This window comes from Callorhinus ursinus, unplaced genomic scaffold (genome assembly GCF_003265705.2).
Source record: "Callorhinus ursinus isolate GAN/ISIS: 27379988/994484 unplaced genomic scaffold, GSC_fseal_2.0 scaffold5, whole genome shotgun sequence".
Classification (NCBI taxonomy): Eukaryota; Metazoa; Chordata; class Mammalia; order Carnivora; family Otariidae; genus Callorhinus; species Callorhinus ursinus.
The window spans coordinates 54,320,017-54,335,765 of record NW_027397067.1 but is presented as its reverse complement, the minus strand read 5'-3'; the positions used below and the strand labels follow the sequence as shown (position 1 = coordinate 54,335,765).

General features: G+C 38.4%; 1 protein-coding gene across 1 annotated transcript in view; it reads right to left on the bottom strand.

Annotated features, from left to right (window-relative positions):
• PKHD1L1 (PKHD1 like 1) overlaps window positions 1–15,749 on the bottom strand; it is a 153,898-nt gene that overhangs the window by 5,471 nt on the left and 132,678 nt on the right. Inside the window, exons 71-76 of the mRNA XM_025871506.2 lie at window positions 12,895–13,052; window positions 10,682–10,817; window positions 7,324–7,668; window positions 3,316–3,467; window positions 2,764–2,910; window positions 2,259–2,412 (exon numbers count right to left, since the gene is read on the bottom strand). Of these exons, the coding sequence (XP_025727291.1) occupies window positions 2,259–2,412; window positions 2,764–2,910; window positions 3,316–3,467; window positions 7,324–7,668; window positions 10,682–10,817; window positions 12,895–13,052 (1,092 nt within the window). The remainder of the gene's footprint in view (window positions 1–2,258; window positions 2,413–2,763; window positions 2,911–3,315; window positions 3,468–7,323; window positions 7,669–10,681; window positions 10,818–12,894; window positions 13,053–15,749) is intronic.

The following is a 15,749-nucleotide window of genomic DNA, read 5'->3' as shown; positions in this document are numbered from 1 at the left end:
GACCAAAGATGCAGCCTCAGCTGTTTACTACTTTCTTCTTCTTCTACCCTTTTCTCACCTCATTCTCACAGCCCCATTTTCTGTGTTAGAAACCACAACCCATACCTCCTCTATCTGGGTGGCTCCTGCTTTGCTTTTTATTGAGCTATTAGTAGAAGAGGGTGTGGGACCACACTGTCAGGCTCCAGTCTAATCCACAAGGGGATTTCCCATATGCAGTAACTGGGGGGGGGGGGGGGCTACCTACTAGAAAGAGTTACAAAAATGATGCTTTGTTAATTTTTTCTCATGTACTTTGTTGTTATTACAATTTTATAGTGGTTAATCTACAAACTGGCTAACTGATCTAAAGATAATGAAGAGAAGACTATATTTGTCTTCCTTACTATACACAACCAGGAAACTGAGACCCTACACTTGATGGCAGTAAGAAAGTAAGACAGTGGGCAAGCAAGCAAGCAAGCAAGCAAGCAAGAGATTAGAAGCAATGGTGGTTCACCATAGCAGGTCAGATAGACACACTAAGGGAAGCTTATGAAGGAAAATTTACTCTATAAAAGGAGAATGATATTTTGTTATCACAATAAAACACCAAAGCCTATATAGTTATTTCAGCACTCCAGTGATCTTGGTTATTTTGGAACATTGCTACTTGGAAGCAGCAGTTTGAAGAACATGGTCTCCGGGTTGGATCTTTGCCACTGGGTACCTTTTGGGTCCACCTTCATGGGGAAGTGGACAACTTTCTTCTCACCTAGGGTTCTTGTTAAGTGCCTCATTTCCCAGAAAAGGATCCCAGTTCTCCTACCATTTAGGCTGACTCTCAAAGAATTTGGCTCTGCCCTTAACCAGCCAGTATATAGTACACTCTAAGTACTTGTCTAGGAGCACAACTATGGACTCATAGCAGGCAGACCAAACATGTGTGGTTTAGGGGATCATCAAAGCAAGAAAAAACAAAAAATAAGGAAAATATTTAGGGGAATGATTTGAGCTTTTGATATGTGTTTAATATGAAAAAAATCAGGCTATTGTTGGAATTTCTTTTACTTATTTTACTCTTTTTACTTTTATTTTGACTTTTAGTATATATATATACATATATATATATATATATATATATGAGAGAACAGTGGTAAGAAGTGGGGAGTAAGTACCAATATAACTTTTCAGAAGTTAGGTCCTATAAAGGTCTTAAATGAGCCCAGATGAATGGTAAACAGATTAATGGAAGTCTGTCTCAGTTATAAGCAGTTTATCCATTTCTCTCTTTTAGATACTCTACAATCCATCACCAATAGATATTCTATCTGTCAAACTGTCTTGGGCTCAGTAGAAAGGCTTTTACCAATAGAAGTTATGCTATCAACCCGTATGAAGACAATATAAGAAACATCACAATGGAAGTTATGACTATTTACTATAATGTTGAAGATATCACTTCATACAGATTCATTGGGTATACTTTATGAGAACTCATAGGAGACATTTGTTCTGATCTCAGAGCAAGTTGTAAGTCTCCGCAACAACTGGTTTGTTTACCTGATGGGCACTGTGGAATCATGATAATGCTTATGTTTTCTCCTTTGCATTGTCTTTCAGAAAGACTAGAACCCACTTTTCATTCCCACTCTGAACTCTTGCATGGGGCATTCAAGTTATATGAGCCTATCTTATCCTGCCTTTTCTTTAACTTGAAAATCTATATGTTAACTGTTTTTATTATAAATGTAATGCATATTTAGTGAAAATATACAAAAGTACACAAATGGATAAAAATATAAATCATGATGTAATTTTAATGCATAGCCTCAGATTATGTTTATTTTCCTTAACTGCTTGTTTTAATTCTATTTTGTTTTGCATATTAAATATTCTTTGTAAGCTAGATGTTATCTGACATGTTTTCTGAAACAAGATAGAGAGTTCCAATTTTTTTGTAAAGATTTACTTATTCATTTTAGAGAAAGAAAGAAAGAGAGAGAGCATGAGCAGGAGGGGCAGAGGGAGAGGGAGACAGTCTCAAGCCGACTCCGTGCTGAGCACAGAGCCCGACGCAGGGCTCGATCTCACGGCCGTAAGATCACAACCTGAGCCAAAACCAAGAGTCAGAGGCTTAACCGACTGCACCACCCAGGCGCCCCTATAGTGTTCCAATTTGTCTAATTTATTAACCAGAGTATTATAGAATGCTTTGTTCAGTTACAATTGTCCCTGTTTATGGATACATATGTGAAGGTCCAAAATAGTATTCTCACCTGTTCTAAGTAGAGTAAGGTCTGTGTAGTTGGCCCAACAGCTGCTAAATGGAATTGTTGTATTTCCACTCAGACCACTGATTTGGTTATTATTGGAGTCCTTTAGTATGGCCTTCAAAGTCAGTGAAGTAATCCCAACTGATACACAATTACCCTAAAGAAAAAAGTAGTAGAGAATTTTAATTGTCCTGTTCCCATGTTTGTTTGTTTTTTTAAGATGTGTGAAACTTCATTTTTTAAAATGCCTCATGACAAATTTAAAATCTGCAGGAGCTTCTTTCCCTACCCAAGGAGTTCACAAATACGGGTGGGCACTGGAATAAGTTCATTGAAAAGGAACATTTTCAAAACAGGGAAAGATTAATATCCATAGGTATCAGTCCAGCTTTTAAGGGGCAGCGTCATCCTCAGGTTGCCAGTGGACCAGGATTACTGAAGTTGGCCCACTCTCCAAGATTTATAGCTTAATTTCTTCACTCAACTAAAGCTTTGAGTTAGAACTTACATCAGAATCTACTGCCTTTACTGAAGGCTGCTGAGAAAATGGCTGTCCTGGCTGAGCGGCCACCGGCTGAGTGATCACTGACAGTGAGGACACAGAGGCCACATGATGAACAGGAAATGCAAACCTTTCAACTGGTTGAGCAGCCACCTGTAAATCAATGGTCATGAGTGATGAAGTGGTTTTCACATGATAAATTAGTCAGGAGCAAATTCATCTTAGCTAGGCTAAGTGTAATATGTAATAATAAGTGTAAAAATATGTCCAATATATGAAATTAATTTTATTACAATATTTCCTCTGGACCAAATTCATGAAGCATTGTTATAAATATTCAAAGCAAAGCACATTTTATACCAATAAATAATTTTTTAGCAGATATGCTCCTTTTTCAACTATTTTATCATTTTAGTTATACCATTAACTAAAGAGCCAACATTAATTAGGAAGACATACCCTCTAAATTATTGTATTGAACTATAAAGAGTTAAAAGAAGAAATAAGCAGCAATGTTTTAAATAGCTAAGATGCATTTTTCTAGTTGCCTTTTCTTACCTTAATCCAGGCAGAGTCACTTGGGCTGGGGATAGGATTGGTAATAGACATGGAAGAGATATTAAACCCAAAGATACTACTGGTTTTTCCTGAAATTACAGCTTGTCCAAGAGAGCCAGTGATTTTTTGGAGCTCAGATAACTGCATCTGACCTATGGGGAAACAGTAATATCACATATGGGTTATAAGAGTATAGGATTGTGGGGCACCTGGGTAGCTCAGTCCATTAAGCATTTGCCTTCAGCTTGAGTCGTGATCCCAGGGTCCTGGGATCAAGTCCCCCATCGGGCTTCCTGTTCAGAGGGGAGTCTGCTTCTCCCTCTGTCTTCTCCCCTCTGCTCATGCTCATGCTCTGTCTCTCTCTCTCAAATAAATAAATAAAATCTTAAAAAAAATAAGAATATAGGATTGTGAGAGTTTTTCGTTTTTATTATTATTATTTTTTTTTTTTGCATGGCTCCATCCACATTCTGGAATTCTGTAGCTTTTTCACCACCCATGAGCTCAATATGACAAAGTCATATGAATGAGCTTAGGAAAATGGAGAACTCAGTAGAATATGTTTTTAAGATGTAATTAAAGAAAAACCAAAGGTAGATAAAATAAAGTGAATGAAAGCCTAGTGGAAAAATATATGTCTTTTAATTTAATCCTTTCCCATGCCATTCTTTATTGAGGAGTGAAACACCATCACGCAAGTATATCATCATGTACCGTTTTTTAAAAAGAGAGTTTTAATTTTGGAATGTAAGAATAATTAGCATCATTGAATTTACACAATGTATATTAGTAAGTTCTGAAGTTAATACTACATTACTCACAAATTGTTGCTTGCTCTAGACACTGATGAATTTCAAAGTTAATTTTAATACTACAGGCAGTTTCTATTGTCTTTGTCTAGCTTGGCAGGCCCTCTTACACTTACTGGCCTCACCGTGCTCCGTACCTAAGAAGTGGCACCTCTATTCATCATACTCATTTTTCAGAGCCTGGTACTTTTGCCTGATCCCTTCTACTTCATCTCTCCTCCACACCATACAATCAGTTACAGTTTCTAGATCTCTCTGTCCCCACTGTCTAAATCCTAGCCAAAGCCATCATTTACTAAAACAACTTTTGTACTGGTTTTCTTGCATCCATTCTGTCCTTCTTCCACTCCATTCTATACATTGTAGTCCGAGTGATCTTTTAAAAAACAACTGTATCCAGGATCTTTTTGGTGTACTATAAGCCTTGACAACAGTTCCTACCTAGTTATCCAGCACCTTCTATATCCAGAGGCCTGCCTTGAGGACCATGCGCATTGCATTTCCTCCATTAAGGCTAAACCATGAAGCTCAGTGTGCTCAGGAAGAAGGAGGCAGCTGATCTCACATAACACTTTGAAAATCATGGTCTTAGGGAATTTCAGTCCTGTCAGTTTAACACATCTCTTTTGGTTGACTCAGACCCTCTGGACAAATGATTAATCTTTCAGATTTCTTCTTCTTCCTACCTCCCCACCCCCTTCCATATACTCTTCTCCAAATGGCTTCCCAGGTATGAGGGCTCATGTGACCTAGCAGCAGCAGGTACAAAGGGGCTTCATATCCACCATCCCACCGACATAGCCACCGCTCCTACCACTTGTCCTCACTGGTTTTTGGTGGCGGATCTGACCTGCCTGCCCTGTTAACAGATTTTCTCCCACCACCTGACATGTGAAGGCATCCATTTCTGCTGACTGCCACCTTAAGAAACCAAAGTCCTTAACCTGAAGAGTTTTTACTCCTGACCAATCTCTCTTTAGCCAGAGGTCCCCTCAGTACTTCAGTAACCCCTTTCTATGAATCTGGGAACTCCGGGATACCCTGACCCACGCGAAGGCTGTGGAGAGCCAGCAAGCAGTATTACCACATGCACACCTTCCTTGCCAATGCCCAATATTTTGCTGTGAAATCCCTCTATGCCAAGTTGTAGGACATTCTTGAGACTTGAAACCCTATCCCAGAACATGTCTGAGAAACATGCCATTAGCCTGTCCCTCTGACTGCCCCCATCTCCATGTTCTTAGACTGTCTTATACCAGTCTGGATAAATCTAACAAAATATAACTGCTTAAAGGGGATAAGGAGATGGAAGAGATTGTGTGTGAAGAAATTTAGATCACATACAGGAAATAAGTCAGTTTCTTTGGACATCTGAGTGGCTACATGGCCTTACATGACCCCACCACATGTAAGGGCTTACTAGGAATTTCTAGGAGTTGGTGAACCATCTATATAGGTACCACAGAACCATTACAACTCCTAGAATAAATGAACTGACTGTGTTGAGTCAAAAGCCCTGACCCTTTAAGTACTAGGAAGTATGGAGCTGATGAAGGAAAGTAACCTATGAATGGGTAGAGAACATCATGGGAGATTTCATTACAACATAAGCCTATACTTCCGGTTTCCTTCAACAAAGACAGTTGATCAGCACCTCCCTCCACTGCACAAAGCCTTTCCACAGGTTTACCTCTATAAGGGAAGAACCTCTCTCTGCCTAGCTGGTAGAATTCCAGAACAGTATGTAGCAGGTGCACTGCATCAATTCTTGGAAGCAAACCTCCTGGGGTCATGGGTGATGACCCCTAAAAGCAGAAGGTGAGAACTTCACCCAGTATCCAGGCTGACATGTAAGAGAGCCCCAGGGGTTAAGGAAAAAGATGCTGAAGAGAGATAAGGCAGATCCAGATTTTTCTGAATCTGAAATTTATAGTTTGGAGGCTCTCTTTAAGAAAAAGAATGAGGAAAAGCCTTACTTCTGCAACTTTTATAGTAACAATGATTGGGTCATATTATTAAATGGACCCTTCTCCCAGGCCCCTCCCATGACTTGTATAAGTGAAAGGCCTTGAAGCTTAAGCTTCATTAGCTGGATGGTAATCTTCCTCTGACATGGATCTAGGTCTCATTTTTTTGGAGATGGGTGTGCCTAGTTGAGACTTGTGCTTGACTACTGGAGGCATGGCTGGGAGTGCATGCTGGGGAGGGATGCCAAGAGGCCAGGAAAGTTCAGCTGCACCTCAAGACAGGCTTGTGCAGAACAGAGAAGAGCAGAGGAGATGCGCTACCCTGTAGCAGAGACTATGAAAACAAGAGGCAATGAGGGGGTCTTGGTATTCCGATACCAACTTAAGCAGGTAGAAAGGAAAAAATTTGAAGGGCTGAGCATTTACCTAAATGCCCAAACTGAGTCACTCTAAGGAAATACTTTAAAGAGGCAAAGATACCTCTAATGGGACAGGCGAGCTTATTTTTGTCTCTGATAACTAGAAAATGGGGATATGGAGAGTGAGGGACAGAGAAAAATGGGACAGCTGGTGACACTGATTGGATCAGTCACAGGAATTAGACAGAAGATATTCCTGCACATTTGCATTTGTTAGGGTAAATCTGTGACTTTACTACAACTCAGAATCTCCAAAGGTCTACTCTTTTCCTTAGGAAAAATATCCACAGTCCTTTTAGCTTAGGAGAAAAGAGCTTCTTTTGGTTTCCCATGGTCTAGGTAGGACCTGCCTACCTCTCAATTTCACCTCCAGTAGCTTGCCCTTCCTGGCTCCTGCCACAACAGACCAGTCAGACCTCCAGTTCTGCTAAGGTCCCGCTTCTACCAACTATTTCCTTAGACTTGAACATTCTTACCTTCCTCTTTTCATTGACTGACTCTTTATGCTTAATCTCACAGCTATAATCTCAATTACTTAGCTCACCTCTCAAATCTTCTATATTAGGTCAAATCCTCTTGTTGAATTTACTAATTGCTACAATAACAAAATAGGGGCTAAAATTCCTTCATAATTCCAAAATAGTTTGGGATTACAGGAGTAGAGTAGGGAAAGGGGTCTCTAGGCCCTTACAGGGTTCAGGATATGGGGTTGGCGGGACTTCCTGAGGCCAGGTTTACCAGGCCCTGATAGGGTTATTTGTGACTGTGGATCTGGTATTACATTCTTCCAACTCAAATGCCTACTCTTCATACCTGCAGTATCATTGCTTATGAACTGAGGAGGAGGATCTCCAATCTCCAATTCCACTGTGAGTCCCATAGATCTCTTCCTCCGCAGACTCTCCCCTTGTATTATTTTGCTGACACGGATTTTGTCACTTGGTATCTTTAGGAACAAGGCAAGATTTCTAACCAGATTATGAGAGCTATAGAAGTCATCTTCTGTTACAGCAGGTAATTGGAAAGAAACAAATATGACTGCAGTGGTGTGGATTTCAACAGGTATAGTTCCTTTAACCAAAAGGTAAAGCATCTGGTAGGTTCTATCAAAGTAGTTTTCACCAAGGACAGTGGAATTCAGGTTAGGAAGGAATTGCTCTATGAAGGAAAAAAAGCCAAAACAGCACTGTTAAAAATATCTATGTTATCACAATTACCATGTAGTATTTAATATTTGTTTAAATGTAGGAAATTCTGAAAAAATTCAACATTATTCTTCCATAGGAAAGTATGCATATTAAAAACAAAAACACTTACAGAACTGGCATGCAAAATTAAAGTCAATACCATTGATCATCATTATACATTATATTTATTTTAAAAACAATTAGCTATAGATACAGTATAAATGAGAAATAAAATCAAATTATGAACCCAGGAGCCTATATTGTACTGGTAACACTGTTTACATGTTCAGAATTTTAAAGCCTTTACCAAAGGCATTTGGTAATTTAAAAATGTAAATTTAGCTTTAATAGCCATCTAGTTTATGCAGTGCTATATATCAACTCTTAAGGAGCATTTACAATTCAGTGTTTCTATTTTTACCAAGAATAAAAATATGTAATACAAATGAAGTATACACTAAAATATCTCAGAGGGATTTTATACCAGTGAAGCAGGTTTACATTTCAGCCTAAAGAATCTTTGGTTAATGCAAAACAAATTCTACTAGGGAACTGACTTTTGTAAAAGTGACTAAGATTTTTATATATATAAAATGAATGAATATATATATGATTTTATGGCAGAGTATCAAAAATGTCTAAGAGCTAATAAATCTACTAACACATACTGAATGCAGACAAAGCTGAATCATATAATAGTACTGGAATGGGACATGTAGCTTCTTACCACATTTCATAGTGAGGCTTACTAAGAGAAATAAATTTAAATTTTAGGAAGAAGATACTTCTTATGAATGTAATAGGCATTCATAGCAGTTGGTATTAAGAAGCCATTTCATTATTACCATGTATTTCTTTCATATCTACTAGTATAAGGTCTAGATGCAATTTGGTTTAAACATTCTGTGAATCTGAAGAATGTGCTTTTATATTATGAATTGAAGTTGCTCTCAAACCACATTTAGAGGGGGCATGCACCATTTATCCTAGGTAACTTCCTCATGTCTTCACAGTAATGGAAGGAAGCAGAGACATACATAATAATACATTTTGGGGAATCTAAAATAATATGCAAAGGGGCACCTGGGTGGCTCAGTTATTAAGCGGCTGCCTTTGGCTCAGGTCATGATCCCAGGGTCCTGGGATCGAGCCCCGCATCGGGCTCCCTGCTCAGCGGGAAGCCTGCTTCTCCCTCTCCCACTCCCCCTGCTTGTGTTCCTGCTCTCGCTATCTCTCTCTGCCAAATGAATAAATGAAATCTTTAAATAAAATAATATGTATAGATTCATAATACAGGGAAGTAATTTTGCATTCTAAGTGCCAAAGCAAAATGTTCATTTAAAAGCAAGGCTCTATCAGAAAAAATATTTATAAGAAGGTGGTAGTAATAGTGTTTTTCAGCCCTTCAACACTTAGGTAACCAATTCCCTGTATTAACTACTGTTTGCTGAGACAATTTCTATTTTGCCGATTTGAATGATAGAGTACTTGGTACCAAAAGTGTTGTTTTTAAAAAGAATTAAAATTAAAAAAAATGTATGAAAATTAGGCTGTAAATATGGGTAGTTATTTGTATATAAAAAGTGATAACACGGACTCTCGTAGCTTATAAGGAGGCAATATGACATAATGATCAAGTGCATGGCTTCTAGAGTTAGACTCTCTGGGTTCAAGTCCTTGTTCTGCCCTCACCATCTGTGTATTACTATGGACTGAACTGTGCCCCCCTCCCCCAGATTCACATGTTAGAGTCCTAACGCCCAATGTAAGGGTATTCAGAGATGGGGCCTTTGACAAGTCATTGGCCTTAGATGAGGGTGGGGACTTCACGATGGATTAGTGCTCTCATAAAAAGAGATAGCGACCACGTGCTGTAGCTCTCCCTGCCATGCGAAGAAACAGTGAGAAGGCAGCCATCTGCAAGCCAGGAGGAGAGCTTTCACCAGAACCTGACACTACTAGCACCCTGACCTCATACTTCTAGCCTCCAGAACTGTCAGAAAATAAATTTCTGCTTTTAAGCCACCCACTTCATGGTATTTTGTTATGGCAGCTCTCAGAGCTAAGGCAGAGACTGTAGCAAATTGATTCACCTCCTTGTGTCTCAGTTTACTCATCTGTGCCTTGCTCCTAGGGTTATTATTAGAATATAGTAACAATGAGTTACGATATACAAAGCACTTAGAACAGTGCCTGGCACATAGTAACATTTCTGGAAGCACTAGCTACTCAGACTATTTACAGTAGAGATAGGACTGGCTCCATGGACAGTAAAGGATGTGGGTTATCCCTTCATACTCTCATGTCTAGCTGATGTCATGACCTACAGCACACATTCATATAATTGTTAACTTAGATTATGGGGCACATCTAAAAAGGATAAGAGCACATGTGTAATGGAATGTACTGGACTTATTAGTACCCTGTTTAAGAAAAGGACTTCCATGAGCAGATATAAATCCTGGTCTTGCAAATATCTGTATGTGAGTGAGTTTAGCCTTTTCCATGTATTTCATTTAAATCCAGAATTTGTTACATTGACTTCATTATGTTCAGTTGATGTTATACTAGCTGGACAATACTTCTGGTAACTGCCAATTAATTTTGGCTCTGACCTCTATGAAACAGAAGTAAAGCAGAGATAGGGTAAAAATTCTAAACCAAATCTCTTCTGTATTTAGGAATAACTGAACTACATGTAGAACGTAAATGTTCTCAGGGGGGGAAGGAATGTGCATGATACACAAAAGCTTCTATCTGCATGTGCGGAGGTACATAAGAGTTCCATCAGGAATAATCTTTCAGGACACATATGTCATAAACGAACACATCTTAGAATTTGGTGGACTGTGGCTAACAATATCTTCTCTTGTGCTCATCAATGGCTAAGGAACTAAAAATATTAATAATGAAACATTACAAATAATTTTATACATAATTAAGTCCATATGTAATGTGTATACTTTATTTTTCTGAGGAAATACCTGTGTACAGATGTCTATTAAGTTCACAGTATTTCTCTTGAGGGTTCCATACTGTATTTTTGGGGCAAACCAATGCATTGTTCACATAGACATCCAAACGCTGAAGTGTGGGAAAAAAAATTCCTACCACCACAGCCTGTTAAAAAATAAACAACATTTTTGTTTCTTATGAGAACAATGAAACAGAATATTTAGAATTTGGCACTTAAAAATGTCCTTCAACTATATATACCTTCTGTAAAATAGTAAAACTAAGTTTTATGGATTGATGATAAATACTGAGTTAAAATTTGTAAATGGCCTTACATTCAACAATTCATACAGATGTTATAACTTAACTCTTAATTGATGATTCTTAGTAGAAAAGCATAATGTAAGAAAGAATTATTAAAGGAGTATCTCTAAAAGAAACATTTCTTTTAAAAGATAACAAAGTTCCAAAATAGGCTTTCAACTCCAGGGGCAGGAGGAAACAGGGAATTTAGCAGTGCTCTATAATGTGACCACACAAAATTAGTTAATGTTGAAAAAAAATGCTTACCTCTGAGACAAATTTGGTAGTAAGACTGATAAAAATTAGTCAAAATAACTATCCTCTCTGATTCAATTTTGTTCATTTTCCATGTTTATACTCCTCACATCTCATGCTACAGGTATAATCATAAAGTAAGGAGACTAACCTTTACAAGGGCAGAGAGAAATTAATAAGAAATCTAATAAGCTATAGTTTTGGAATCTTCTTTTGAGATTGTCTTCGGTGGCCCAGGACATTAACAGTCACATTACTTTGTAGTTATTTTTAAAATTAAGAATATTCTCTTCCATTCAAAAATTGAGGGCCTATCTAAACCAGGCCCTATTCTAGGAGCTATCATAAGCCCCTGCTCTCTTTGAGCCATATTCTAGTGTGAGGAGGGAGACAAATAAATAGTAGCAATAATAAGCAAAATATGAAGCATGTTAGAAGGTGGTAAGTGCTATGGAAAAAAGTAAAGGTAGATCAGAGTATGAATAACTGGGAGAGCCAACTGAGGTGGAGTGAACAGGCTAGGCCTGTTGGGGGAATGGGGGAGCTCCTGAAAGGGGCAGTTAGCCACCTAGTGTAGAATGTTCCAGGCAGACTCAACATCTGGAACACAGGCCCAGGTGGTAACAGGTGTGGGGGGTGGTCTGGAACAGCAAGGAGCCTGGTGTAGCTGGAGGAGTCTAAGTCAGAGAACTAAGGATGTGAGGACTCTGGCTCTTGTACAAAGCCCAGTGGGGAAATTACTGCAGCATTTGGGGCAAGGAGTGACCTGGTGTGACTTAGATTTTGAAGGTCTCTCTGTGGCTCCTGAGATGAGAATAGAAAATAGAGCAGGCAGAAGCAGAGCAGTGGGAGGAGTTGGGAGCCAATTGCCTTAATCTAGGGAAGAAATAATGTTGGCTCCAAGTGGGTGGTAGTAGTGACAGTGGTAGGAAGTGGTCAGATTCTGGATATTTTGAAAGGACATCCAACAGGATTTGCAGATGGACTGGATGAGGAATATGACCCAAAAGGAGGAATCAAGAACGGGTCCAAGGTTTTATCTCTAGCAACTGAAGGGCTGAGATTGCTATCATCTGAGAAGGGGCAGGAGTCTCTCTTTGCTACTATTCTCTCTCCTTCATCTTATCCACACCCTTTCTTCACATTCATAATACTCTGGGACTTTTGAGTCTCATACTCTTGGAAAAAAAAAAATCTCAATTATGAGACTATCGTTTAACCTCATACTCTTTTCCCACTGACACAGTATATATAAACTTAACTGTCCCAGCTGAATTCAGTTCATGGCAAAGAGTTGATATTATTGAAGATATTTAAAATAATGTGCTGTGATCTCTGAAGTAAATTCCAAAGGTGTATTCCTGAAATACATAAATAGCAGCATGGAAAAATAAATACATAATTCCAGTAACCAATTCTGGATGTGCACTATTTTTATATAAAAGTTCAGGTTTGCTGCCAATCACACAAATCATAGGCCTCACTGTCATGATGGGGGAAAGGTATGCATATATGTTCTCAGGCTGATGAAAACTTTCTGGACTAATGGTATTTTTAGTCATACTCTGATGATCCTCATGATGATGTTCAAGAGAACAGGGGAGGAGATAAATCCTTAGCATATAGAAATAGATGTCAATAACCAACACCTATAACTCAAGAAATTATTTCGATCTTGTGTTACCTTTTTATGGTCAACGTTAAGCAACATCAGTCGAAGATTCTGAGGACTGGTGCCAGTGAAGTAAATTTCGTAAGATTTGTTCAGCGCCACAATGCTATGAAATAGGGACAGCCTTCTCTGGCATGTGTATCCAGCACACCAGCCATGATCCTGTGGGCCTAAAGCCACATATATGAAAGTTCACATTCCATATTATGAATATTATTTAGCACAGAGTCTGAAGACTAACTGTATTAAAAATAAATTGCACAAACTGAGGGTTCTAGAGGGGAGGGGGGTGGGAGGATGGGTTAGCCTGGTGATGGGTATTAAAGAGGGCACGTTCTGCATGGAGCACTGGGTGTTATACACAAATAATGAATCATGGAACACTACATCAAAAACTAATGATGTAATGTATGGTGATTAACATAACATAATAATAAAAAGAATAAAATTAAAAAAAAATAAATTGCAGGGTCAAGTTCAGCATTTACATCCATTATCCATCCACCCATCTATCCTTAGCTTAAAAAGAAGGCAGGGAAGCAACTCCTCCCTATGGCCCTTACTTTTATACTGCGTAGGATAAAAAAGGTAAGTAAATGTATTGAGTTTGCACTGAAGTGTCCTTGAAGGAAACGGTAGGTTTATATGATTCTCTACTTCAACAATCATATTTAAGCCCAGGCCCCACGGCAAGAAAGAAAACGCTTTGATCCTTTCTCCTACCTATCAAATGTGAGTTTAGGTGGGGAGCCAACTTTCTCGGACTCTTTAGTGAGAAATACGAGGTTACAGAGTTAATTTATTTAAAAACAGAGCCTGTACTTGGAAATATGGACATTTGTATGGCTAAACCATGGATTCATTATTTTTTCACTCACTCATTTCTTCATCAGTTAATTTGTAAATTCGACAAACTCTTAAGTTTGCTTTATATGAAGTCTTTAATCTTCCTCCATTGTTATTTTAATATATTTTTGTTTAAGACTGTGATTATAGGCAACATTGGAGGGTCAACATCATTAAGGAGCTGAAGCAATCAGAGAAATAATACTCCAATAAACCCTCTAAAAAGCCAAAGACAGTCGATGCTTTTCTACCCGAATCCAGACATTTCCCCAGAACAGGCATAACATGACTGTTGTAGCAAACTTCTCTATTTCATTTCAGTTTTAGAGTGGCTGGGAGGGGCACCTGGGAGGCTCAGTCGTTAAGCATCTGCCTTAGGCTCCGGTCATGATCCCAGGGTCCTGGTATCGAGGCCCACATCGGGCTCCCTGCTCGGCGGGAAGCCTGCTTCTCCCTCTCCCACTCCCCCTGCTTGTGTTCCTGCTCTTGCTATCTCTCTGTGAAATAAATAAATAAAATCTCTAAAGTGGCTGGGATTACAAAACATTGAGTGAGATATGGAATGATACATTTTCTTGATGTATTTATTCATTAGCTTTGCTCAATTTCCTGGCTTACTTGGAACTCTCATAAATATTTATAACTGAACTTCAATCAAATTTTAAATCAATATAAACTTCTGAAGCTCAAGTAGAATATCACCTTTCTCTTAGCATCCAAAATGTAAAATCTACCTTTAAATAAACCTTCTTTGTGAGTTTTGAAAACAGAAAGAAATTTCTACATATAAAATGAAAAATTTAGAGTAGCAAAGCCATTTTTTAAGAATAAATGAAATTGAGTATTAAAATTTTAAAGGAAACTTTAGTGGTATTCAATAACTTTTACCTCAGGAATTTTTTTTTTAAGATTTTATTTATTTATTTGACAGAGAGAGACACAGCAGAGCAGGAACACAAACGGGGTGGGGGGAGTGGGAGAGGGAGAAGCAGGCTTCCTGCGGAGCAGGGAGCCCGATGTGGGGCTCAATGTGGAGCTCGATGTGGGGCTCAATCCCAGGACCCCGGGACCATGACTCGAGCCGAAGGCAGATGCTTAATGACTGAGCCACCTAGGCGCCCCATACATTAGGAATTTTTTTCACAATCTAATGCAGTTGCATCTTATGCTTCAGTGATTCTTTCAACATCTTCATTTTTGCGATCCTGCTATCATTTACTTAAGACTTTTCTTTAAATTGACAGTCACTTTTAAAAATTTAAATTTATTTTTAAGAGAAATGTCATGTCACTATTGTAAGTGGTAAGCTTGTATTGCTTTTCAGAAAAGAAAAATGTAAAAATATAAAATCTTTCTCCAGCATATAAAACAGAGCAATTTGAAAACATCTCCATTATTCACACTGACTGGTCTAAAGTTCTTCCCACAAGCACTCTGCTTTGTAAGATCTGAAAGGCAGCACTTGAAACTGGGTTGACTGCAGGCCAGAGGAACTAGGCAAATTGCATGTTGCAGGCAACAGAAGTGAGGAGAGACTTGAAATCATGTAACTTGGGGACACCCCTGATTTAGCTCATTCTATTCTCTTTAAAACATTTTTTTTTTTTTTTGCATATCACCATTTCTTTGGATGTTCTTTAATTTCCCTGCTAACACATTTTATTTTATTTTTTTGCCATTTTTTTATTATTATGTTATGTTAATCACCATACATTACATCATTAGTTTTTGATCCCTGCTAACACATTTTAAAAAATGAATATTTTTGTGGGGTACTGGCTATTTTGTTGAATCTCAGGATATTTCAGTCCATGTTTTGACACTGCCAGGGCACAGAAATCTTTCTGATCCAGGTTACATGCCCCTTCAGCACTGGAAAAACTCTTAAGCCTTCTTAGGGACTTACTTTTGAGCTCCCCACACTATTTCAGGGTAATACAATAAGTCCCTGCCCTCTATTTTTTGCAACTCTTAGAAATTCATCTTATTTATTCAAAAAGTCCTGGACTCCTAAGTTGATC